The sequence below is a fragment of the Mustelus asterias genome, chromosome 30 (assembly GCF_964213995.1).
Source record: "Mustelus asterias chromosome 30, sMusAst1.hap1.1, whole genome shotgun sequence".
In the NCBI taxonomy this organism is placed as follows: domain Eukaryota; kingdom Metazoa; phylum Chordata; class Chondrichthyes; order Carcharhiniformes; family Triakidae; genus Mustelus; species Mustelus asterias.
Window position 1 is genome coordinate 7,707,942 of NC_135830.1, and position 25,570 is coordinate 7,733,511.

Consider the following 25,570-nt stretch of genomic DNA (forward strand, 5'->3'; position numbering starts at 1 on the left):
TACTGGGAAGGCACCTATGTGCCAATATCACTGTATCTTACATGCAGGGGTAGGAAGAGGTACGTATAATTTGACCCACAGATGTCCAAAATGGCCTCGAACGACAGTAGAAGTAGCCCCAAAAGAATGGAAAATGAAACCAGCTTTGTTGATTCAAGATTGTTACTGGAGGGAAAATAGTAAGGGAACTGAATTAGGAAATTACACCGGGGATTGTGAAAGAATATGGAACATAGGGGATCTCCGTAGTCTATATGTGCCACAAAAAGGGGGAACACCACCTCCCGCACAAGTGTTGGAATCACAGGTAAACCAATTAGCTGATCTGTGGTGGCTGTGTGATCCCAAAAAGGGGTTAATGGCAAAACTGCCGGTGGATTGGATTGTGTGCTAGGGTCATGCTGGCACAAAATACTGTCCTGCTACCGATGGAACATGAAATGGAAGTTCGAAGAGTGAGAAGGTCATACACACCTAATCCAGAAATAAAGTTAGATGCAATAGGACAACCTCGTGGAATCCCCAATGAATTTAAAGCGAGAAATGAGATAGCTGCGGGGTTTGAATCCATTCTAATTTGGATGACCCCCAACAAAAACACTGAATGGATTAATTACATTCATTACAATCAGCAGAGATTCATTAACTACACTGATGAGGCTCTTACTGCACGAGGTGAGCAGTTAGATGCAACTAGCAAAATGGCTTGGCAGAATAGGCAAGCACTAGATTGGCTATTAGCAGAAAAAGGGGGTGTATGTGTTATGTTTGGCGATCAATGCTGTACATTCATCGCTAACAACACTGATCCAAAAGGTTCATTCACTAAAGCTATGACCAAATTACAAAATCTGAGGAAAGAAATGCATGACAATGCTGGATTTGGCCATAATAAGACCATAAGACCATAAGACATAGGAGCGGAAGTAAGGCCATTCGGCCCATCGAGTCCACTCCACCATTCAATCATGGTTGATTTCAACTCCATTTACCCGCTCTCTCCCCATAGCCCTTAATTCCTCGAGAAATCAAGAATTTATCAATTTCTGTCTTCAAGACGCTCAACGTCTCGGCCTCCACAGCCCTCTGTGGCAATGAATTCCACAGACCTACCACTCTCTGGCTGAAGAAATTTCTCCTCATCTCTGTTCTAAAGTGACTCCCTTTTATTCTAAGGCTGTGCCCCCGCGTCCTAGTCTCCCCTGCTAATGGAAACAACTTCCCTACGTCCATCCTATCTAAGCCGTTCATTATCTTGTAAGTTTCTATTAGATCTCCCCTCAACCTCCTAAACTCCAATGAATATAATCCCACGATCCTCAGACGTTCATCGTATGTCAGGCCTACCATTCCTGGGATCATCCGTGTGAATCTCCGCTGGACCCGCTCCAGTGCCAGTATGTCCTTCCTGAGGTGTGGGGCCCAAAATTGCTCACAGTACTCCAAATGGGGCCTAACCAGTGCTTTATAAAGCCTCAGAAGTACATCCCTGCTTTTGTATTCCAAGCCTCTTGAGATAAATGACATTACATTTGCTTTCTTAATTACGGACTCAACCTGCAAGTTTACCTTTAGAGAATCCTGGACTAGGACTCCCAAGTCCCTTTGCACTTTAGCATTATGAATTTTGTCACCGTTTAGAAAATAGTCCATGCCTCTATTCTTTTTTCCAAAGTGCAAGACCTCGCACTTGCCCACGTTGAATTTCATCAGCCACTTCTTGGACCACTCTCCTAAACTGTCTAAATCTTTCTGCAGCCTCCCCACCTCCTCAATACTACCTGCCCCTCCACCTATCTTTGTATCATCGGCAAACTTGGCCAGAATGCCCCCAGTCCCGTCATCTAGATCGTTAATATATAAAGAGAACAGCTGTGGCCCCAACACTGAACCCTGCGGGACACCACTTGTCACCGGTTGCCATTCTGAGAAAGAACCTTTTATCCCAACTCTCTGCCTTCTGTCTGACAGCCAATCGTCAATCCATGTTAGTACCTTGCCTCGAATACCATGGGCCCTTATTTTACTCAGCAGTCTCCCGTGATGCACCTTGTCAAAGGCCTTTTGGAAGTCAAGATAGATAACATCCATTGGCTCTCCTTGGTCTAACCTATTTGTTATCTCTTCAAAGAACTCTAACAGGTTTGTCAGGCACGACCTCCCCTTACTAAATCCATGCTGACTTGTCCTAATCCGACCCTGCACTTCCAAGAATTTAGAAATCTCATCCTTAACGATGGATTCTAGAATTTTGCCAACAACTGAGGTTAGGCTAATTGGCCTATAATTTTCCATCTTTTTTCTTGTTCCCTTCTTGAACAGTGGGGTTACAACAGCGATTTTCCAATCCTCTGGGACTTTCCCTGACTCCAGTGACTTTTGAAAGATCATAACTAACGCCTCCACTATTTCTTCAGCTATCTCCTTTAGAACTCTAGGATGTAGCCCATCTGGGCCCGGAGATTTATCAATTTTCAGACCTTTTAGTTTCTCTAGCACTTTCTCCTTTGTGATGGCAACCATATTCAACTCTGCCCCCTGACTTTCCTGAATTGTTGGGATATTACTCATGTCTTCTACTGTGAAGACTGACGCAAAGTACTTATTAAGTTCCTCAGCTATTTCCTTGTCTCCCATCACTAGATTACCAGCGTCATTTTGGAGTGGCCCAATGTCTACTTTTGCCTCCCGTTTGTTTTTAATGTATTTAAAGAAACTTTTACTATCATTCCTAATGTTACTGGCTAGCCTACCTTCATATTTGATCCTCTCCTTCCTTATTTCTCTCTTTGTTATCCTCTGTTTGTTTTTATAGCCTTCCCAATCTTCTGACTTCCCACTACTCTTTGCCACATTTGCCTTGATGCATTCCCTGACTTCCTTTGTCAGCCATGACTGCCTAATCCCCCCTCTGATAACCTTTCTTTTGTTTGGGATGAACCTCTGCACTGTGTCCTCAATTACTCCCAGAAACTCCTGCCATTGCTGTTCTACTGTCTTTCCCACTAGGCTCTGCTTCCAGTCGATTTTTGTCAGTTCCTCCCTCATGCGCCTGTAATTACCTTTATTTAACTGTAGAACCTTCACATCTGATTCTGCCTTCCTTCTTTCAAATTGCAGACTGAATTCTACCATATTATGATCACTGCTCCCTAAGTGTTCCCTTACTTTAAGATCTTTTATCACGTCTGGCTCATTACATAACACTAAGTCCAGAATAGCCTGTTCCCTCGTGGGCTCCATCACAAGCTGTTCCAAAAAGCCATCCTGTAAACATTCAATGAATTCCCTTTCTTTGGGTCCACTGGCAACATTATTTACCCAGTCCACCTGCATATTGAAATCCCCCATGATCACTGTGACCTTGCCTTTCTGACATGCCCTTTCTATTTCGTGGTGCATTTTGTGCCCCTGGTCCTGACCACTGTCAGGAGGCCTGTACATAACTCCCATTATGGTTTTTTTGCCTTTGTGGTTCCTCAACTCTACCCACACAGACTCCACATCGTCTGACCCTATGTCGTTTAGTGCTATTGATTTAATTTCATTTCTAATTAACAAGGCAACCCCGCCCCCTCTACCCACCTCTCTGTCTTTTCGATAGGTTGTGAATCCCTGGATGTTTAACTGCCAGTCCTGAACCCCCTGCAACCACGTCTCTGTGATGCCTACCACATCATACCTGCCAGTCACAATCTGGGCCACAAGCTCATCTACCTTGTTCCGGACACTGCGGGCATTTAAATATAGCACCTTTAATTCCCTATTGACCGTCCCTTTGTGTTTTCGTAGTGTGGTGGACCGTGGTTTACTGAGCCTTTCCAGACACTGTGTCATATTTTGTGAGATGGGGACTATCGTAACCTCTCGTAAGCGCTGTCTCTTCGTGATTTTTTGTAATCCTAAGCAGCTACGCTTCCCACTGATTCCTTCACCTCTTGGTTCCCTGACTTTCCCTTCCCCTTGGCTTGATAATGTATTCGGACAATGGGGAGCATGGTTTGCAAAGGCAGGGGTTATAATAGTAGTAGTAATAATCATAATTGGACTAATCTTTTGTTGTTTACTGCCTGCTTTGAGATCTTTTATTACCAGACTCATGATGCGACAAATGGTAGTGCGAATAGAGAATGAACAAATCCCCGAACAAGAAGCCCAGGAATGGGGTCAAGTTGAATTACCCCCACCGAATAGACTCATGATAACTTTGATTGAGACTGACGCTCCTTGTTTTGCAATGTAGCACTAAAGACTGCAAAAGAGGGGAAGATCTGTTTCAATGCGTTAAAAGAAGATGGAAATTTGATTTGTATACCAGTGATCAGTATTTTCCTTCCTCAGGAACAAGGACTGTTGACACAAACTCTACCGCTCAAGTTCATGGTTCATCGAATTCGACCCAGGAAACTGAGCTATCAACTGAACTGACAAAACAAGAAAAATCACTGAAATTGAAGCTGAAAGACTGTATAAACTAAATAGGAGTAGCGGCGACTAAGCGCGGGAAAAGAATTGTGTAAACTGTGATAAATTGTACTCTCCCTCCTTGTGATAGCATGGGAAAAGTAGGGGTAGGATGGATGGGGATAATACTAGTACTTAGTATGAGGGGTGGCAAGAGTAAAAATGAACAGGAAGAAGACAGATCGCATATAAATACTTACCTATATATGTCATATATGTATGCAGAAAGATTGAACATAAGCAAATGTTGGGTCTGCACTCATGTCCCAAGCCATTCCCAAGAAGGCCTACCACTCCAGTCTCGCCCCTTTCAGATTTCAGAAACTATAGAATGGATATTGAGACAAAATAAGACAGGGGAAGGAGGAAACATGACAATGTGGGAGTCAGCTGGGTATAGAATGACCAGGTTTGCTACATGGTACCAACCGACCTACGACCATTCCCAGTTCCCACCTGTACTGACGGTCCTAAAAAATCAAATGGACCAGGATCCTTCTGTTTAAAGAAAAATGTGGATGGAGCAAGAGTTGGAGAAAGTAAATGTCAGCAAACTCTAGAATGGCAACCACCTGTGAAAGATTTAAGTACAGCTGGTATGTTCAAAATAGACTGGACTGAAATATGCAACATCACATCAAGCAACAATGGGAAGGAAAAGCTGTACAACCTTGGATGACGTTGGCTGATAACTTTACGGCCTACAATGGAACTTACTTTATATGCGGTACAAAGGCATATCCCTGGCTTCCTGTGAACTGGACAGGCTCCTGTTATATGGGATATGTAGTGCCGTATATGCACCACATGACTTCCCTACGAAGCTATCCTTCGCGAGCAAAACAAACAATCAGTAAGACTGACTGGTTCTTTATGATGGCCTTTCCATTATATGGGACAGGAAGAACGGCAAACGAGTTAATTCTGATGGCCACAGCCCTGGAACAACTGGCTAATATCACTGCAGCTGAAGCTCGATAAACAGGGCAAGCCTTGACAGAAGTATCAGCAGAACTGATGGCAGTCCGCACAGTAGCCCTGCAAAATAGACTGGCTTTGGACTATCTATTGGCCTCGCAGGGAGGAACATGTGCCATAATTTAACAAGAATGCTGTACTTACATACCAGATAAATCTGAGAATATAACTAACCTTGCAAAGCATATCAAGGCACAAGCAGACCAACTCCAAAAGATAAGTCACGAATTCCATGATTATAACCCACCTGGATGGTTAGGATGGGTAGGAAATGGGATGTTTGATTGGATTTTTAAATCATTTATGTTACTGTTGCTTATAATAGTAGGGATAGCATTAGCAGGATGCTTATGTCGATGTGCAATTAACAGGGCAATGGTCAGCATGTACCATTATCAATAGTTTGAAAATAAGAGGAGATAATATGACCCTAGATACCATACGCATAGAGGGAAATACTTAAATGATCAAGCAAAATCAAGGAGGGAGAGATGTGTTAGTCCAAAGTGTATGAAATGTATTAATGCAAAAATGTATTTTAATGAACTATCAGGTAAAGGAAATCTGGAGGAGCAGTTCGCAATTAGGCTATTAATAAACAAAAAGGGATATTGATCCTACACTTAAGCTCCTCCACATTTCGTGAAACCAAACATAACTAAGACATATATTGGGAAAATATATCAAGAAATAGTTTAGTGAGACAATGATGTCTCAAAGAGGGGATATGTAAGGGATAATCATTAAGACAACATATATTGGAAGGAATAATTATTAGGACAAGTAGGAGATAATACTTAACATAGAAGAGATAATCACTACTTAAGAAGCTCTCATATATCATCACATATCTTATTAAGCATACACTTGTACCCTTTTAAGTGCACAATACCTTACCAGGTCAGTACACATGGATACTCACATAAATGAACATAAAGGCTAAAAGAAGTCAAGCAAACACACAGAAGCTGAAAGTAATTTCTTAAATAAACGTGAGAAAGTCAGACAACGGGAAAAAAGACTTGGCATAGCAGGATGCCCTACAATGGTTGAACAAACAACAACCTTGGCTGATTAGACAATAAACTTCAGATAAGAAGGCAAGATGTAACCACAATGATATCATAGCACATTCATTAGTGACCAATCAGAAAGAAGGCAGATAACGTAGGTCTAGTAAACCATGGTGGCTAACGAAAAGTGGCCTTGGGGTCTGCAACAAAAAAACCTTGACTGTAAGATAAGAATGATGAAATATGAAGCTAAATGTGTATAAAAAAGACTGTGAGAGCACTGGTTTTTTGGATTCATCTGGAAATCCCGGCTTTATTGAAATGTATTAGCTAATAAAGCCTTGCTGCCTGGAAGATCAAGACTCAGACTCTCTATTCTGATTGATGAACTCTTCTTGCCATCCACGGGGAACCACGGCACTCTTTCTGCGAGACCGTTTGTACAGTCAGAAGTTTAACAACACCAGGTTAAAGTCCAACAGGTTTATTTGTTAGCAAATGCCACGAGCTAACAAATGCCTTTGCTAACAAATAAACCCGTTGGACTTTAACCTGGTGTTGTTAAACTTCTTACTGTGTTTACCCCAGTCCAACACCGACATCCCCACATCATGAAGACCATTTGTAGCCAGATGAAATGGTGCAGTACGCACATGGCGTAGCCCATTCCTTTACAGGAATTCCTGAAACACCTCACTTGTAAACAGAGTGTCGTTATCTGAAACAAGCCAATCTGGTAACCCAGGGCTTGTGAAAATTTGACAGAGCTTCTCTATTGTCACAGGAGCTGGAATATTACTCATGATCTGTGCTTCCAACCATTTTGAATGCACATTTACAACGACCAAACACATGTGATTCATGAAAGGCCCCCCAAGGGCCACATTTAGTCTGGACCACGGCCTATCAGGCCACTCCCAAGGATGAAGTGGGAATGTACCCAGTGTGTTGTGCCTGATTCAATCGACAAACAGTTTATTGAGTTACGCCAGTGGGGAGAAGCCACAGGGGCTGACCATGTGCAACTCCACCCAACAAAGAATATCATCAGCTACTCAGCGCATCCCGGCTGGACACAATCCAATCAGAATGGTGATAGATTACATACATTATAGGTTCAATAAAATTAGTATCCGGGCATTATGGGGCTTTGTGATCATCTCATGGACAGGTGCCCCCATCATGATGCTTTCCAGACCCCCCTTGGGGGGTCTTTCTTGGGCTTTCTTTGTACATCGACTCCCTTAGTTAGAAATGGGGTGGATTAAAAGTTCTCAAATGGATGTCAGCACCCTTCCTTTGTTTTAATCTAATGACCACGTGGTCTGGCAACATTTCTTATTAATAATCTCTCTTTTTAAACTCTTTTCTTCAGTATCCAATTCCAGAATTTTCCTTTTCTTTGTGTTACTTGCGTCAGGAATAAATCTTTGGACCTGACAGGAAGTTTAACCCAAGATCAATCCAACACAGGATTGGTCAGAATCATTTCACGTGTCAAATTTTAAATAATCATTACAAATTAAAACTCTCATTCTCACATGGGTGAATTGTATCCGGATTAAAATTCCCACATGTTTCATAAAATATCCTGGAATCCTGTCTCTGGCCAGTAAATATGGTTCCAGGTTCATAACTTCTGAACAAAAAAAGGTTTTATTGATCACACTTCCTTTTTTAAAAATCTGTTTGATTTAAATCACAGACAGAAAACCTCAAAGCTTGAAGCGTTCATCCCACAAATATCATCCACACACAAACAGAGAAACTTAACATGTGCTTTACAACAACAATAACCAAAATTAATTACTTAAGCGTTCTTGTGATCCTGTTTTTAAACTTCCAAAAATGCCTTTAATTAAAGACTCACGGTAAGGTTAATTCTCCAGAAAGATAAACCTGAACAAATGTAGCCCAAAATAATGATAAAACACATCTACAAACATCCACATAAAACAAACAAAACACACAGATTCTCACAGCTGGTAAATTTCAAACAATGAATCCTCAGCATTCTCTCTCGCAGCTATAGCTTCCTAAAGCGACAGAGCACTCCAAGCTCACAACTCCTTAATTAAAATAAGATCCAAGATCCTTCACGATAACTTTACCTTTTTTAAGCTAACCTACAATGACTGATTTTAGAGGCAACACCTTTCTTTGGTGATTTAAAATCCCAAACACATTACCACCAGCAAAATCTTTGTTCTTTATCTGGGGATAAAACTCTCAGTTATTCCAAATCTTTGTTCTTTATCTGGGGATAAAACTCTCAGTTATTCCAAATTCCTCCAGGCTATGCTTAATATTTCCACAATTAACTTATTCCCAGAAATCCTCAATTATAAACTAAAATAGACACATGACTTTCTGGGCAGTCTCAGGAATATGGTCCAGATAGTCCAGTCCCACAATGCCTCACATTCAATCAGCAGTCCTTCAATTATAACACAATATGTGGCTGTATGTAGCTGCCTTGGCCATGGTCAACCCCAAGGGTGCCTTCTTGAACTGTTGCAATGCCTAAGGTGTACGTACACCCACAGTGCTGTTAGGAAGGGACTTCCAGTTACTGAGAGAGACAAGAGATGAAATTGCTGGGCCTCTAACAGAAATCTTTGTTTCTTCATTGGACACAGGTGAGATCCCAGAGGATTGGAGAATAGCAAATGTGGTCCCGTTAGTTAAGAATGGTAGCAAGGATAACCTGGGTAATTATAGGCCAATGAGCTTGACGTCCGTGGTAGGGAAATTGTTGGAGAAGATTCTTAGAGATAGGATCTGTATACATTAAGAACTGAATAATCTCATTAGCGATAGACAACATGGTTTTGTGCGAGGGAGGTCATGCCTCACAAATTTGGTTGAGATTTTTGAGGAGGTGATAAAAATGACTGACGAGGGAAGGGCCGTGGATGTCGTCTGCATGGATTTTCGTAAAGCATTTGACAAGGTCCCTCATGGCAGGCTGGTGCAAAAGGTTAAATCTCACGGGATCAAAGGCAAACTAGCGAGATGGGTACAGAACTGGCTTGGCCATAGAAGACAGAGGGTAGCAGTGGAGGGGTCTTTTTCTGATTGGAGGTCTGTGACTAGTGGTGTTCCACAGGGCCGTGTACTGGGACCTCTGCTGTTTGTGATATATGTAAATGATTTGGAAAAAGATGTCGCTGGTCTGATTAGTAAGTTTGCGGACGACACAAAGATTGCTGGAGTTGCGGATAGTGATGAACATTGTCAGAGAATACATCAGGATGTAGATAGGCTGGAAAATTGGGCGGAGAAATGGCAGATGGAATTTAATCGAGATAAATGCGAAGTGATGCATTTTAGTAGATCTAATGCAGGGGGAGCTATACAATAAATGGCAGAACCATCAGGAGTATAGACACGCAGAGGGATCTGGATGTGCAAGTCCGCAGAACCTTAAAAGTGGCAACACAGGTGGAAAGGGGGGTGAAGAAGGCATATGGCATGCTTGCTATTATTGGATGGGGCATAGAGTATAAAAGTTGGCACATGATTTGCAGTTATATAGAACATTGGTTCGGCCACATTTGGAATACTGCATCCAGTTCCAGTCGCCACACTACCAGAAGGACGTGGAGGCTTTGGAGAGTGCAGAAAAGGTTTACCAGGATGTTGCCTGGTATGGAGGGTATTAGCTATGAGGAGAGATTGAGTAAACTAGGGTTGTTCTCCCTGGAAAGACAGAGGTTGAGGGCGGCCTAATAAAAGTTTATAAAATTATGAAGGGCATAGATAGGGTGAACAGTTGAAAGCTTTTTCCCAGGTCAGAAATGACAAACACAAGGGGTCACAAGTTCAAGGTAAGGGGGGCAAGGTTCATTACAGATATGCGGGGGACGTATTTTACACAGAGGGTGGTGGGGGCCTGGGTTGCACTACCAAGCAAGGTGGTTGAGGCAGACACGCTAGGATCATTTAAGACTTATCTAGATAGCCACATGAACAGACTGGGAATAGAGGATACAAACGGATGGTCTAGTTAGGAGCGCATGATCGGTGCAGGCTTGGAGGGCCGAAGGGCCTGTTCCTGTGCTGTATTGTTCTTTGTACATATTCCAGACTTTCACTAGACTGTAGGTGGATATCAGATTGATATATTTCATTCAACCACACCCAAGGTGAGTTATTCCAATTCCTTTATTGTCCAGGACAATATATTCACAATATCTTTAAAACAGAAGTTAAACATTCCCATTTGATTTCAGACAGTAACATATTCTGTTCGTTTGTTCTTTATTGTCGATGTCAGGCTGGGGTTGTTCTCCTTGGAGCACTGACTGCTTCCTCGCAGCCCCTCTCACCGTCACCCATCTATTTTCATTCCTCAGAGTAACTGTATCCCTAAAGCTTCTGTCTCTGGCCACCTCTGCGTCCCTCATGATCCTAAGTTCATCGAACTCCAGCTCCAGTTCCCTAACACGGTTTTGGAGGAGCTGCAGATGGGTGCACTTCCCACAGGTGTAATCAGCAGGGACACTGACGTCGTCCCTCACCTCAAACATACTGCAAGAGGAACATAGCACTGCCTGCACACCCATCCCCTCTAGATACCTTGCCAGTACCAGGTAGAAACAGCAAAAGTGAGTTAAACTCACCCCTGCCTCGCCCTTTCCCCCGAAACCCTGTGAGCCAAAGCCCTTACAGCTTTCACTCAGCTTCCCACTCACTCCCCTGCCCGCTCCCGACGTTGCCCGCTGTATAGAGTGACTTTTATACTAAAAAACACAATCTGCCAGAATCCCCTGCCGCCTACTCCCACTTCCTCAGAGTTTAAACCCTTGAAAAAAGCCCGCGAAAAAACGGATTAAATAAATCAATAAATAAATCACAGCACTTTACTCACCCTCAGTACTCCTGCTGAGAATCTCTCCCTCTGTCCTGCACCACTTCGAACAAATGGGCAGGATATCGTCAGAAGTCTCACAACACCAGGTTAAAGTCCAACAGGTGTATTTGGTATCACGAGCTTTCAGAGCACTGCTCCTTCATCAGGTGAGTGATGAAAGAGCAGCGCTCCTCGTGGTCGTGATGCGAAATGAACCTGTTGGACTTTAACGTGTTGTTGTGAGACTTCTCACTGCGCCCACCCCAGTCCAACGCCGACATCTCCACATCGTGGTCAGGATGTAGATAGCAGAGAGAGACATTGAATGTTCCTTTGTACAAAGGAATTGAGCCATTCCAAAACAGTGCAATGGTGGGCAAGTTAGGTCGAAAACTAATTGCCCCCTCGTGTCCCAAGATGTATAAATTCGGTGTTTAGCGGGATAAATATGTGGCGTTACAGGGATAAAGCATGAGTAAGATGCTCTGTTGGAGAGCCAGTTCAGGCTCGATACGTCGAATGACCTCCTGCTGAAAAATAGGGATCCTATGGTTCAATCACTGAGTGTTAACCTGTGAGTTCCGGGATTGGGGTTAATGCTTATATGATGCGATCTTAGTTGATGCTGAGACAAATAAAATTCTTCCCCAAGACATTTCGACACTGATTAAAAAAACAGTCAAATAACCAATATATTTTTGCGAGGAGATGCGAGACGTGAGAAATTTTAGCTGGAAAATTATGTTCGGCAGACAGGTGCTGCCAAATGGAAAGATGAATGCTAATGATATCAAAGAGCAACCAATGCTTGCTAATTCAACCTCCATAAACTGAATCGATACGCACAGTATTTCCTAAATAACCAGTACGTGGGAGAATAATGAGATTCCACCCTAATAATGAGTCTCCACCCTATACCAATATCCGAAGCTCTAATTTCCATGGCACCCAGGACCTGCTTAAGACTTTCTCTCTTCACAAAGTGACTGCAGTGCTTAAGCCGCCCTCTCAGTAATAAAGGAAGTCAGGGATGCCAACGTCACAAAATGACCCATATGGAAATCATCCTGTGTTTGTAGTTAATCATTTCATAGATTGGATACATTTTTGAGAACTGAAACACATTGAAATTGACCAAAAACTGTAAAGATATTTTGTAACTAAAGGAGGAGCTGTACCCATTATCCAAAGTTCTTATCTGCTCTCATCTCAACACTATAAGTGAACTTGTGCACCCGGTCTGCTGTGTTAACGGGGGAAGCACTGAGGGATAATAGATATGGGGCTGAATGGTGGACCCACAGCATCTACGCGTGGCAAGGTCTATGTGTTATCTATTGATTTATGCAGCCCAGGCAATCGTTTTAATCTCACACCATTGATTTCAATGTTGTTGAACACAAGTGAAATTTTATAAGGTTTAGCGACACACTATTCCTGGAGTACCCGATAACCCTGTAGGAATATTTGGAGATGCCATTCTGTCATATGCTGCTAGTGAATTCATGAAGGTACTTGAAGTTTTACATGTCCCAGTGCACTGCCCGATACAAGTTCGAAAGTCCTATTGCAATCCGTCAATGTTAAAGGGCAGCAGCGACTAACATGCGAGCAGAGACATGGCCACAAGGCCAGGTGCTTCCTGTCTGTTCAGCAAACAGGAAAACGCGCAGCGAGTGTTCTGAGGCTGCGCAGACAGTGAGCTGCTTCGGGATGACACAAAGTATAACTCAATACCAATTGTTCAGCTTCTCAGGAATCATTTCTTCCTGTATGGAACAAATATGTTTGTGGGCTTCCCTTCTCTCAACGCGGCTCTGTGAAGACATTCACTCAAATTACTGTCAAGTTGATCATGAAAATAAAGTTACATTTGTCCAGCAGATAAGAAATATTTCTGAGCCGCATCGTCCCGCCGAACTCTGTCACTCTAAACTGGGCGGAGGCAGCAAAATCGCTCAGAGATGTAATGGTGGCCTCTACAGTATGTTCAAAAAGTAATTAAGTTCAAATAGAGAACAACAGTCTTTTAACAGAAGCATTTCATCCAAGATTTCCGTACGGAGGTGCTACAGATAAGAAGACATGCATAAATTGGGCTCTCTGTCCTTCGAGAATATCGTTCTCCAAATAGAGACAGTAAAAACTTCGGAAGTTGTTCTTAGAACAAGTAGGAAAAGGCTGATTTTCACTCGGACAAAGATTTATTTTTATTCCAGATGTTACAGATTTGAACTTCTTGCTTGAGTTGCTGCTGGAGTGAAGTCTATTCACTTTTCCCTTGTGAAGATGTTAAAATCAGGTTGTGAATACATGCTGTATTCGGACTCCACTGGATTCTTGAACTGCCGATCAGACTGGACTTGTCACTGATAGATTTCTTGAGGAAAGTGAATGGATCTGACATGCAATTGATGCATTTTCTCCACATCGCACCAATCCATTTCCCCTGGATTTAACCTGAAAATTTTAACCCTTATCCTGTCCACGGCCTTCAACTGTTTCTCGGAAATGGTTCGTTGAAGTAAGCGGTAAAACAGTGCAAAACAATGTACATAATCCAGTGCAGGCCGAATATGATTTGCAAACATTTTCCATATGCATTTCCTTCACTCGCCTGTGTCTCTGCTGTAAGATATGATGATTCGATGATCCGATGCTGGGTTGGTGACTCGTTTCCTTTTCAAAAATGTAGGCCTCATTAGCTGCACAGGACAAGGAGGTGGATATAACTGTCATTGGTATCTTTTATCAAACGGCAATTGACATTTCACACATCAATTCGGAGCATCAATTAGTTAGACGGGAGGAAACATTATTTTCTGAACACAGCTTTCTCAAAGAATTCATTCCTGGAGCGTTTGGTATTTCTGAAAGTGTTGGAAGGACAGCCCGGTACCGATGTACAAAACTCGGTGAACAGTCAAGTCTGATCGCAGTAACCGACAGTCGGAACGATGCAGCGCTCCTTCCTGACTCTAATTACATTGCAGCTTCTCAACTGTGAGTTATTATTGATTGAAAGTATCCCAATGTCTATTGAGAATTCACTAACATAAAATTTTAACAAATATATAGATATATTGAGCTTTCGTAATAAAAATGTTGGTGACCTATGTAAGGGAAAGTTGATTATTTGAATAATAATTGTCATCTGGAGGTAATGGGATATTAATGTACATCAATTTAACAATGAGAGGAGGCGAGTTCAGTGTCTGAAAAGCTGGAGGATGAAGAAGTGCTCAGCACATTGAAAACCTGCTTGCTTCTGCGTTTGAAGTATTGTAACGCACAAAGGAGCCAAGAACAGGCTAGTGGGGTTAGACTGAATTGATTTTATTCCACCCGGCACAGTCCCTTTGGACCGAGGGGCCTAACACCTTTGCTGAGCATTGCTCTGAGTCCACGAGTGTCCAACGAAAAGTGTATTTAATCGCCGTCTGCCTTACATTCGTGAGCAGATTCAATTAATTGGAGTTGAGAATCAAAATGGACTGTCAAATCTAAATCTGGAAAATTATGTATTTTTTCCAGCAGTGTTTTGAATTCCCCGCTCCACTTAGGAAGACGGCTCTGATATATTCAAATTCGTCCTTCGTTGTTATGAAGTGCGCATTGAAATTGGAAATTTAAGTTGCAGAACTTTCAGTTGGTGAATAATTTAGATCCCCAGTTTGTTTTTAACTTATTTCCTTCCAAATATATTTAGAATATAGAACATCTGATTAAAGCATGTTTTAATTTCTCGGCCGGGACTTAGGGCAACCTGAGATTTAAATACAAAATTGAATGGAAATGCGGCGCTTGCGCATGGACAACATCTTACTGTAAAACCTCTATTCGGACCACTTGATTTGTGTTGGTACAAATTAGAGCAGTCGCTGTTAGAATCTGCTGAAAAGGAGTTTGAGTGGAAGCCAACTCACTGCGTTTAAAAATGCAGGAATTTTGGCGAGGACCGTCCAGATATATTTCTCTTGATATTTCTCAGTATATTTTCCGTCTGAACCCCGTGTAGAGAGAAAACAAACAAATCATTTAAAATAGCTGCCTCCGCCTCAGACTGTTGGGCTAGGTCTGTGAATAATGCATTTCAACACATTGACTTGAATAGCAATTAATAATGTCATTTATTAACTTCATTAATATGAAGAAAAAACGTATCTTATGTTGATAATGTAATTTGCTAAATATGCGTGATTTGCTTTGTGAGGTTTGCTGCTCAATTGCCTCATATCTGCTACCGGTATTTTACCAGAATGTGTTAAATTAATATTTCTATGCAGAGATTTTTTCAGGTTCGAATTATTTTTCATTCTCAAAACTATTCCACGCTTTCATTTTCTCTCTGTCTCATGCCGTTTTCTGTGGCAGATCGAGACCTGATCTTTCATCTCCTTCCACAGGCCCAGTAGTTTTGTTGAGATTTAAGTCGTTGACTTGGTTCAGTCTCCCTTGGTTCCCAACGTGCCTCTTCTGTTATATTTATTCTTCCCAATGTCACTGCAAATGCTGTTTTACTGATAGGAAAACGCCCCATTACTGTTATCAAACACTTCACGCAGTAAAGAACATACAGTCCGCGAAATAAATTCTTAAAAATACTGATTGGACTTTGCAGTTGCTTATAAGAACATGCTTTGTAAAAGAAAGAAGAACACATTCTATATTGTTTTACCATTAATCCTGTACTCAAGAGACTCACCTCATTAAACATTGATTTTTTTTGTTGCTACTGAATCGCTAGTTGGGGTTTTATGAAGTGAATGTTGAAATGGTTTACTTAACTTGTAGAATCTTATCATAATACATTTTGCGCAAAGTTACATTTTCAGTTCATTAGTTTTCAAAAACATCAGCAAATGAATAAGAAACTTAGATTTACCACGGAATCCAACTCAGATACGGCAGGTAGGATTAAATATTCTACTGGGTCTGCTGGACAGACGGAATTGAAATTCTAGTTAGACAGCGCAGTCTGGGTGTAGACCGTCGCCACAGGTAGAATAGCATACATTGCAGAATGGAATCTAAGTCAATGAACTGCTTGTGGAATAACAGTAAAAGTTATAATTACTGCCGATGGAATGCGTGCACACATTTGGGATTGATGCTTCTCAGTGGAAGAGCTGAATGCTCGTCGTGTGGTTCAGTGAGCTGCCTTTTGTTAAAAAGATTATTTTGAGTTGGAGAAGTGGACACGGCTGTAAATAGTGAAAAGTTAAATAGTAAATCGAGGTGGGACCAACATTGCTTTAACCGGTTTATTGAGCAATATACTTGATATCAGTGGTACTAGTGAAATAATAGGGAAGTGAAAAATCTGACTTCTTCCGCGAATTTGTTGCATGGGTATTTCTGATTCCTCTTGGGGACAATGAACTTCAGAAATCACAACAAAGCTTTCTCACCAAACATTAACATCAGTATTCTGTACCAGTCACTGGATATTTGTCAACCTCTTCCCAGATACTCTCAATATCCATTAAGCTCTCTGTTGCATTTAATGAGATGTGAAAACCTGTTACTCATTCTAGATTGTAGAGATGTGAAAACCTGTTACTGATTCGAGATTGCAGGGAAGCAAAAGCTGTAGAGAAGGAGTATACTGTGGAGGGGTTGTCTACAGAGTCTCTGTGGGTGGAAGTTTGGAGTGGGAAGGGGTCGATCACTTTGCTGGGAGTTTTCTATAGGCCGCCCAATTGTAACTGGGAGGTGGAGGAGCAGATAGGGAAACAGATCCTGGAGGGTTGCAATAATAGCAGAGTTGTTGTGATGGCAAACTTTAATTTCCCAAACATAGATTGGAATATCCCTAGGGTAAGGGGATTGGATGGGGAGGAGTCCGTTAGGTGTGTTCAGGAGGGTTTCCTGACACAGCATGTGGACAAGCCGACAAGAGGAGAGGTTTTACTTGATCTGATACTGACCAATGAACCTGGAGAGGTGTCAGATCTCTCAGTGGGAGAGTATCTTGGGGATAGCGATCATAGCTCTATCTCCTTTATGCTTGCATTCGAAAAAGAGAGGATCAGGCAAGCTAGGAACGCATTTATATGGAGTAAGGGGAAATATGAAGGCAGAAGGCAGCAAATTAGAGGAGTAAATTGGAAGGAGGTATTCTTGAGGAAATGTACTGAAGAGAGGTGGCAGTTTTTCAAGGAATGTCTGTCTCGAGTTCTACAGGACAACGTTCCGAGCAGACAGGGAGGAATTGGTAGGTTAAAGGAACCGTGGTGCACGAAAGCTGTGCGGGACCTAGTCGAGAAGAAAAGGAAAGCGTACAAAAGGTTCCGAGAGCTTGGCGAAGATCGGGATCTAGATGAGTATACAGCTTGTCGGAAGGGACTAAAGGAGGAAATTAGGAGAGCCAGAAGGGGTCACGAGAAGGCCTTGGCAGGTAGGATTAAGGAAAACCCTAAGGCGATCTATAAATATGTGAAGAGTAAAAGGATGAGATGTGAAGGAATAGGGCCTATAAAAGGTGAAGGCGGGAAAGTCTGTACAGAACCAGTAGAAATGGCAGAGGTGCTTAATGAGTATCTTCCCTCGGTTTTCACAGAGGAGAAGGACCTGGGTGGATGTACTGCGGGCTCAGTTCTGGTCACCTCATTACAGGAAGGATGTGGAAAAGATTGAAAGGGTGTAGAGGAGATTTACAAGGATGTTGCCTGGATTGAGTGGCATGCCTTATGAGGGTAGGCTGAGGGAGCTCGGTTTTTTCTCCTTGGAGAGACGTAGGATGAGAGGAGACCTAACAGAGGTATATAAGATGTTGAGAGGCATAGATCGGGTGGACTCTCAGAGGCTTTTTCCCAGGGTGGAAATGGCTGCTATGAGAGGACACAGGTTTAAGGTGCTGGGGGGTAGGTCCAGGGGAAATGTTAGGGGGAGGTTTTTCACACAGAGGGTGGTGGGCGAGTGGAATCGGCTGTCGTCGGTGGTGGTGGAGGCAAATTCAATAGGGTTTTTTAAGAGACTCCTGGATGAGTACATGGGACTTAATAGGATGGAGGGTTATATGTAGGCCTCAAATGTAGGGATATGTTCGGCACAACTTGTGGGGCTGAAGGGCCTGTTTTGTGCTGTAGTTTTTCTATTTTTCTATGTTTCTATTGGCGAATTCCACCGTTTCCTTGTGAAATGTTTTGAACGATTTTGTACAGTTAGCTTCGGCCTCCAGACCTCAGAAATATATCACCTTCTCTCGCAAAGATTGGACACGTGCCTGCTTATATTCTAAATGCGATTTCTTCTCTTCAGGCAAGAGTTAATTTGGTATGGCCATACGTTTGGAAATTATGGTTCCACCAGCGACTCATAATCTGTCTTTTGTGCTGTGAGCTCAATGGTACCAGAGTTTCACGGTGGTTTTCAACGACAAATACAATGTTACGTAATTAATTCCACACGTAAAGCTGATATTTATTTGTTATGTGTTAGGTCCCATAGTTTAACAGATCGATCGACTCAGTCATGAGGAGATATATTTGTTCCCTGACTGTTTTGTACCAATGGCGTTTTATGATCTTAAATGGGCCTACATTTTACAGTACCACACTTTCCATGTCTCTATATCTCTTTCAAACAAAGTTAACATCCCACATTCCGACACGGCTTTTGCACTCTTATTATTATACTATTTTTTGTGAGGGCAGTGTCCCTGACAATGCAGCATTTGTTGCCTGTCCCCAGATGTATTCAGGAATATGTCTCTGAGCCTTTTTTTCCCTGACTGGCTGCAGTATATGATACACTGATGCAAGCATAGTGGCGTTACGGATTGAGCTCACAAGAGAATGAAGCAACCCCAATATAGTCCCAACTCAGCATAGTGTCCGACTTAGAAGGGAATGCGAAATTCAAGGTACCGCTGTATGTCTGTCCTTGTGCTTTTAGGTGGTAGAGATCGCGGTTTCGGAATGAACTGTGGAATGGTTTTGGTCATTTGCTGCTGTGTATCATCTACACGGTACACAGATGTTTCAGGTGATGGCTGGCATGTCCAGAAAATCAGGCGGCTTGTATAGTGGCCAGCAACTTCTATTTTATTGCTTGTTAGTGTCATTAGTGACCTGATGCAGGAGGAAAGGGGGAACAGGCTCAAGGTGAGAGGGGGAAAGTTTGAGATGTGTGAGGGAAGTTCTTCACAGAGAGTAGTGGGTGCCTGGGACGTGCTGCCAGAGGAGGTGGTGGAAGTAGGCATATTCACAACATTTAAGAGGCATCTGGATGGGTACATGAACAGGCAAGAAATACAAATATGTGGACGGAGTGAGGGCAGCAGGTTTTTTTTTAGTTCGATCATCCTAATCGACATGAAGGACCGAAGTACCTGTGCTGTACTTTTCTTTGTTCTTTGATCTTGAAATGGGTCAAAGATTCAGTGGGAGAATTACTGAAAGCTGAAAAGTGGAGTTAGACACGGATAGAAAGACGGAATGGATGAAGAGGGTCTAGAGATTCTAGTTGGACCATCGAGAGTTTGAAAAATTTGAGTAAATATTGAAATGTTTTCCCACAATTCTGGCAACGAGGAGCAAATAAGTGGAAGGTGTTTGATATTGTCTATTGATAGTGAAGAGTTAAGAAGGATGACTGAGTATTGTCTGCATTGAAAATAAATGACGCACTCTCCGTATTGTGGACGGCGGTGCAGAGATATTCGAGTCACTTTATCATTGTTACTCTGTGTATCAAGTCATAAATTTCAGCAACCCAACTGGAGACAAGAATCACTGTCCTGTTGATTCTATTATGTAAACTGGGGACTCAAATGGATTAGGAGATTTGACTGACACAAAATCTCCCAGTTTGGGAATACGGTAACACGTGGTTAAAAGATTTTTTAAAAGATGGAATGAGACCAGGATATTCATAGGCCATAATATCACGGGTGTGGTAATTTGAATAAAACTTTTTAACATCAAGTCCTTGCAAATCATATCATGAAGAAATAACACAGATCCTCGGTGTTGACATTGTGATGTATGGTTTTGACAGTTTCATTCATCTCGTGTTGCAGCGAAGATTAATTTTCAAAATTTAATTTCAGGCAGACCAGGGAACAGTCAGGCTGATCGATCAGGTAATCGCCCTGCAAGTTCATATCTGACATTTTACTGCACTAATCCATCCAACTGAATGTTAAATCCTGAGACAATTTCAGTGTCTTTGTGTTCAATGTTTCCATTCTGGGTCTGCCTGTCAGTTGTGAAGGAAAATGGTCTTGCAATGTTTTTCTCAAAAACTTTCATTGCTGCACCCCGATTCAGTACGACATTAAATTAGGTCCCTGAGGAGCAGGGTGAGAAGCAACGCGGCCCCGCTACCGTTTGGAGATAATTTTTCACTTCCCGAGTTACCAGCCAGCGCTGACATGCAGCGCAATTGCTATTGCCCCTCCCACCACCGACATATTAGGGTTCCGCCGAAAACCCGCCGCATCTTTCCGCCCCTGGAAGGGCTGGAGACTACCTGACTGTCTAATTCAGCTCGGTGCAGCAGGGCGGCCCTGTTTCGACAGTGATGGCAATATCGAATCGATACTAGGATTGACATTTCACGATGTTAGTCCAGGCAGTATGATAGACCGTGGAACATGACAGTCCTGACTGGCACTGATTCAATCAATTATGCGCCTATCGACACTCCCGCCTGATGCAGCAGACTGATGCTTCAAATTTCCAACTGAATCACGGATTGTTCCCACTGTCTATTTATATTCCCGCTTCCACTTGCAATCTCGAATATTCTGTCAGGGTTTGTTGAGGTTCTGGACACACTCGATGTTTCAAATTATTCCGATCTGACCTGCCGTATCAGCCGGCCAATAACTGTTGGTTTATTTCTGTATTTTACAGAGGCGGTGAAGCTGAGACTGGCGAATGGGCAGAGTCGGTGCGCTGGGAGAGTGGAGATTCACTACAAGGGACAGTGGGGGACCGTGGATCATGATCTCTGGGACCAGCCGGACGCCGGTGTTGTGTGTGGGGAGCTGGGCTGCGGGACCGCGCTCTCTGCACCGGGCGGGGCTCACTTTGGGGAAGGATCCGGACCCATTGTGACGTATTATGTTGAGTGCAAAGGGAGCGAGACCGCTCTGCGGGACTGTGACTCAGAGCCATGGGGTCACTATCGTCAATATGGCTTTTCGCACTCCAGTGATGCCGGTGTGATTTGCTCAGGTAAAAAAAAAATCTCTCCATCATCTACAGCCTGCTCTCCGGGAAGGGGCGGATAAAGGTTTCTGAGACTGGACGCAGTCGTAAAGAGAGTGGTGAATAATTTCAATATTCTGAAAATAGAAGTGTTCTTACATTAACACCAGGATTTAAGTTTATAATAAAGTAACAGCAATGACAGTGATTAACAATGACCACAACCGTGTCCAGGCCAGCTGTGTCCTTGAGCTGAGCGCTTGTTGTTAGCTCTGTTCAGGAGAGGAGCTGTTCGCTCCTGGTTCCTCACTGATCAGTTCCGATCACCATTCAACAAATAATGAAGCATTCCAGGACCACACAGAGCAAATCCTGTCCAACAATCGGGCTTCTGCTGAGCAATCGTTTATATTCATCCGTCCGCAGCGTTTGGGTTATTCTGCTATTTTAACTTAACTCCAAATCGCTCCATTCTTAATGCCTATTTTTTGCATCAGTGTCCAGAAATTGTCCCCTCAGATGAAAATGTGGTCCGAACCCCAGAGAAAAGGTCGGAGGCATCCCGATCCCCCAACCCTTCGAGCTCTCCACCACCACCCCTCTCCCAGTGCCTCAACCGACACAACCACACGGCAACTACGTGGGGGAGGAGGTGGTTGAGGGAAGCCCAGGCATGCTAATGTGTCCCGATCTTGCCTCTGCAGAGTCGAAAGGTCGGGCATGCTTTGATCGGCTGGCTGTGCACGTAATTATACTTATGGGGAGTCCGGATCATGCGACACTCCGTCGGAATTGGCGGCTGTCGCTGAATTAAATCTGGGTGTCTTGGTCCATGTGTTTGACATTTACTGACTATTGATTATGGAGGCCATAGAGCGCTTATCCAGTCACTGCGGCTACTTTCAGAGCTGCAATCACTGGTCAGATTGAACGTGTTCCAAGAGCGGAGTGAGGATGAGAAGGGCCTGGAGGAGATTCATGCGTGCTGGAAACTTCCCTCTATTCTTCCCTCGCCACGAATTCTGCCACAGCTGCTGAATTGTTCCAACGTTTTCTGATTTTGTGTGAGAGGGGACTGGCTGGATATCTCCTGTCTCTCCAAGCGTGTCGTTTTAATAACTGTCATGTAAATCCTCGTCCCAAAATGTTTGATGCTATTTGGAAAGTTTTCTCCCTCTCACACCCTGAATCTGATGAATCCCAACTGTTCCTATCTGATTTCCCCTCGTGTTATTTGTTTTAGAGGAGTTTACCTTTAGAATCTGTCAGGGAGAGAAATCAGAAATGTTATTGGGAGAGAGTTCCTTTGTATTTGAATGAATAGTGCTGGCTCAATTTGGTCATTAGGTTATATTTCAAACAAATGTGCGGCAGTTGATACTTTCTCCAGAATAAAATGAAGGAAGATGAGTTGTTTTAACATTTACAGCTGCTGCAGCTTCAGGCAGATTTCACACAGTGTAAACTGACAGAAGGAGATGTTGTCCAGACTCAGTAACCAGTAGCCTGGGACACTCTCACTGGACTATTTTCCAGAACAGGAGATCCTTTCACGGATGCAGTTCCCTGAATTGCCGATTCCAATCCAGATATGGACTGACCAAAGTTTTTGAAACTTGAAGCAGAAACTCCCCCCCCCCCCCCCCCGCCCCCCCTTTCATAGTCGAGCCATCTAAATTGAAATGCTAAAATTCCAGGAGGATTTTTGATTACGTTTTGCACCTGGCCTTTGCATTTTGTGATCTGTACACATGGACCTTCAGTAAAGCTCGAGTGTTGTTTGCTAATCACCATTGAGACATTCTGGGATCCACCGTTTCATTTCTGCTTGAAGTCCTTTCAGAACGTTCATTCTCAACACTCCGAAAAATAAATATAGAATTTCGTTTGATGCCTATCAGTTAGAACGTCACTGGGCAAATAATTCCATATGTTATTGATTCAGGTCCGCCTGTTGCACATTGTGATATTTCCCATCACCAGGCGGTAGGGGGCAGTTATACTCAGAATTTATTGAGATAAACCAGCGCTCGGTTCAATTTAAGGGAGGAATGGGGAAGAGTGTTCCAGAGGAATCGCTGTGAGACTGAACACGGCTTCTGGAGAGTATAATAGTTGACACCTATTGAACTTAATGAAACATCTTTAATTATAAAATTTCTTAATGCAGAAAAAGGACATTCAGCCCGTTGAGTCGAACCGACAGAGTATCTAACCCAGGTCGCACCCCACGTTTTTACTTCGATCATTCCCCTGAATGTACATCTTTAGATTAAGGGGCAACTAAGAGGAACCAGATTCAGAACCAATCATGATAGAAACTAATTAAGCGGATGTGAATACTTTTTGATAATAATTAGTGTGATTCTGATCTGTTGTTATTCAGCCCACAGATTTCCAAAACTAGTATTCGGAGCTTTCACATGCTCCGGCAGATTGGAGATCCATAGCAATATAGAATCTGGCACAGTGTGTGACCTTGACTTGGATTGGAATGACGCCAGAGTGGTCTGTGCTGAGCTTCAGTGCGGAGTCGCTATTTCCGTTAGAAGCGGGGCCTATTTTGGAGAGGGCGCTGGATTAATATGGAACGAAAGATTTGAATGTAAAGGCAGCGAGACAGGCCTGACGGACTGCACCCTTGTTCCTGTAACTCGGTCCGAGTGCACCCACAGGAACGATGTCAGTGTGATCTGTTCCGGTGAGTGCAGACTTGTGAATATTAGAAAAAAAATTCTTAATATTTCAGCAATGGAGAGATTACAGTTCTCTTTCTCTCTAACATGGTCATACCTAACCAGACCTTCATATTTCACTGTAAATTTGTTGTAATTTTGAAACATTATTTTAAAGTATGCACCTTTTTTGCAAATCAGAAATGTCTGCGTTTTTATTCGTGGTCTGAAATGAGCAGATTATTATTGTTGATTTAGTACCTTGGCTAAACATAGGCTTCTCTTAAACATTTGATATGACATTATTTGTGGAGCTGTTGGGTAGACGTACTCTGCATCCCAAGCCATGAACCCACTGCATGGATTATAGCAGACAATAACTGTGTTTGCATTTTAAAGAGGTTATTGGCGCAGCAGAATAAATGAAGCGTTTTATATTTCAAGTATCTTGCATTAAACAAAATAATTGAATGAGCTCAGTAAAGGCATTGCAAGTACATGCTTCACATCCAGCTGTTCAGGTGGAAAATTGTACGAATGTGTAGAGGAGATTTCAAAGCATGGATAACGTGTCAATAATGTGCATAACCTCCAGAATAATACAGTAATCTTTCGAACGACATTTATTTTCTGAATTATCCGGTCCGAGATTCTGTCTAATTTTGGAGGTGCACTTACCATTTTATGCTCAGCTTATTGCTCCAGAGGATATCGTTTTATAATTGCATCGTCATGCAATGCTTAAACACCGTGCACTTTATTTAAAATATATACTGGACCTGCTGCAAAGACAGTATATTCTGCCAATGGCACATGAGCTTTTCTCTTCAGGATGGACTGTTCTCTTTGGGTTGAAGCACCTTCCTAAAAGCATCACACATAATGTTCAATAGTTTTATATGATCTTTTGTGAATATTGGGCAATGATTGTAGATGCAGATGTAAAGTGTGTTTTCCCTTTTACAAAAATAAACTGTCATGTGTTTATTCTAATTTCGATGTATAAATTATTTGGGTTTGTGTTTGTACGTGAAACAGGAAATCATGGGCTGAGATTGGTTGGTGGAAAGGACAGGTGCTCCGGCCGTGTGGAAGTGCTGCACGGAGAACGCTGGGGGACGCTCTGTGATGCTTACTTTGCTTTCGAAGACGCCAGTGTGATCTGTGAGCATCTTCAGTGTGGAGTGGTAGAGAAAATCCCGAGAGGTGCAGCCTTTGGGAAGGGAAATGGCACAATGTGGAAGGAGAACTACAGCTGCCGCGGGAGTGAGTCCTGGTTGTGGGAGTGTCTGGTTTCATCCGTGGAAGAGTTTAACTGCTCACATGAAAATGACGCCAGTGTCATCTGCACGGGTGAGTCCCTAAAGCAAAACACGTGGTGCTGGGATTAGTGAGGATATTTCTGCATTTAACCGCCCAAATGCT

The 25,570-nt window shown here is 42.7% G+C and overlaps 1 protein-coding gene across 1 annotated transcript in view; it reads left to right on the forward strand.

The window, feature by feature from the left end:
- Nucleotides 1-428: 428 nt before the first annotated feature.
- LOC144480727 (scavenger receptor cysteine-rich domain-containing protein DMBT1-like) overlaps nucleotides 429-25,570 on the forward strand; it is a 39,362-nt gene continuing 14,220 nt past the window's right edge. Inside the window, exons 1-5 of the mRNA XM_078200316.1 lie at nucleotides 429-675; nucleotides 20,336-20,398; nucleotides 21,174-21,497; nucleotides 23,857-24,171; nucleotides 25,184-25,498. Of these exons, the coding sequence (XP_078056442.1) occupies nucleotides 429-675; nucleotides 20,336-20,398; nucleotides 21,174-21,497; nucleotides 23,857-24,171; nucleotides 25,184-25,498 (1,264 nt within the window). The remainder of the gene's footprint in view (nucleotides 676-20,335; nucleotides 20,399-21,173; nucleotides 21,498-23,856; nucleotides 24,172-25,183; nucleotides 25,499-25,570) is intronic.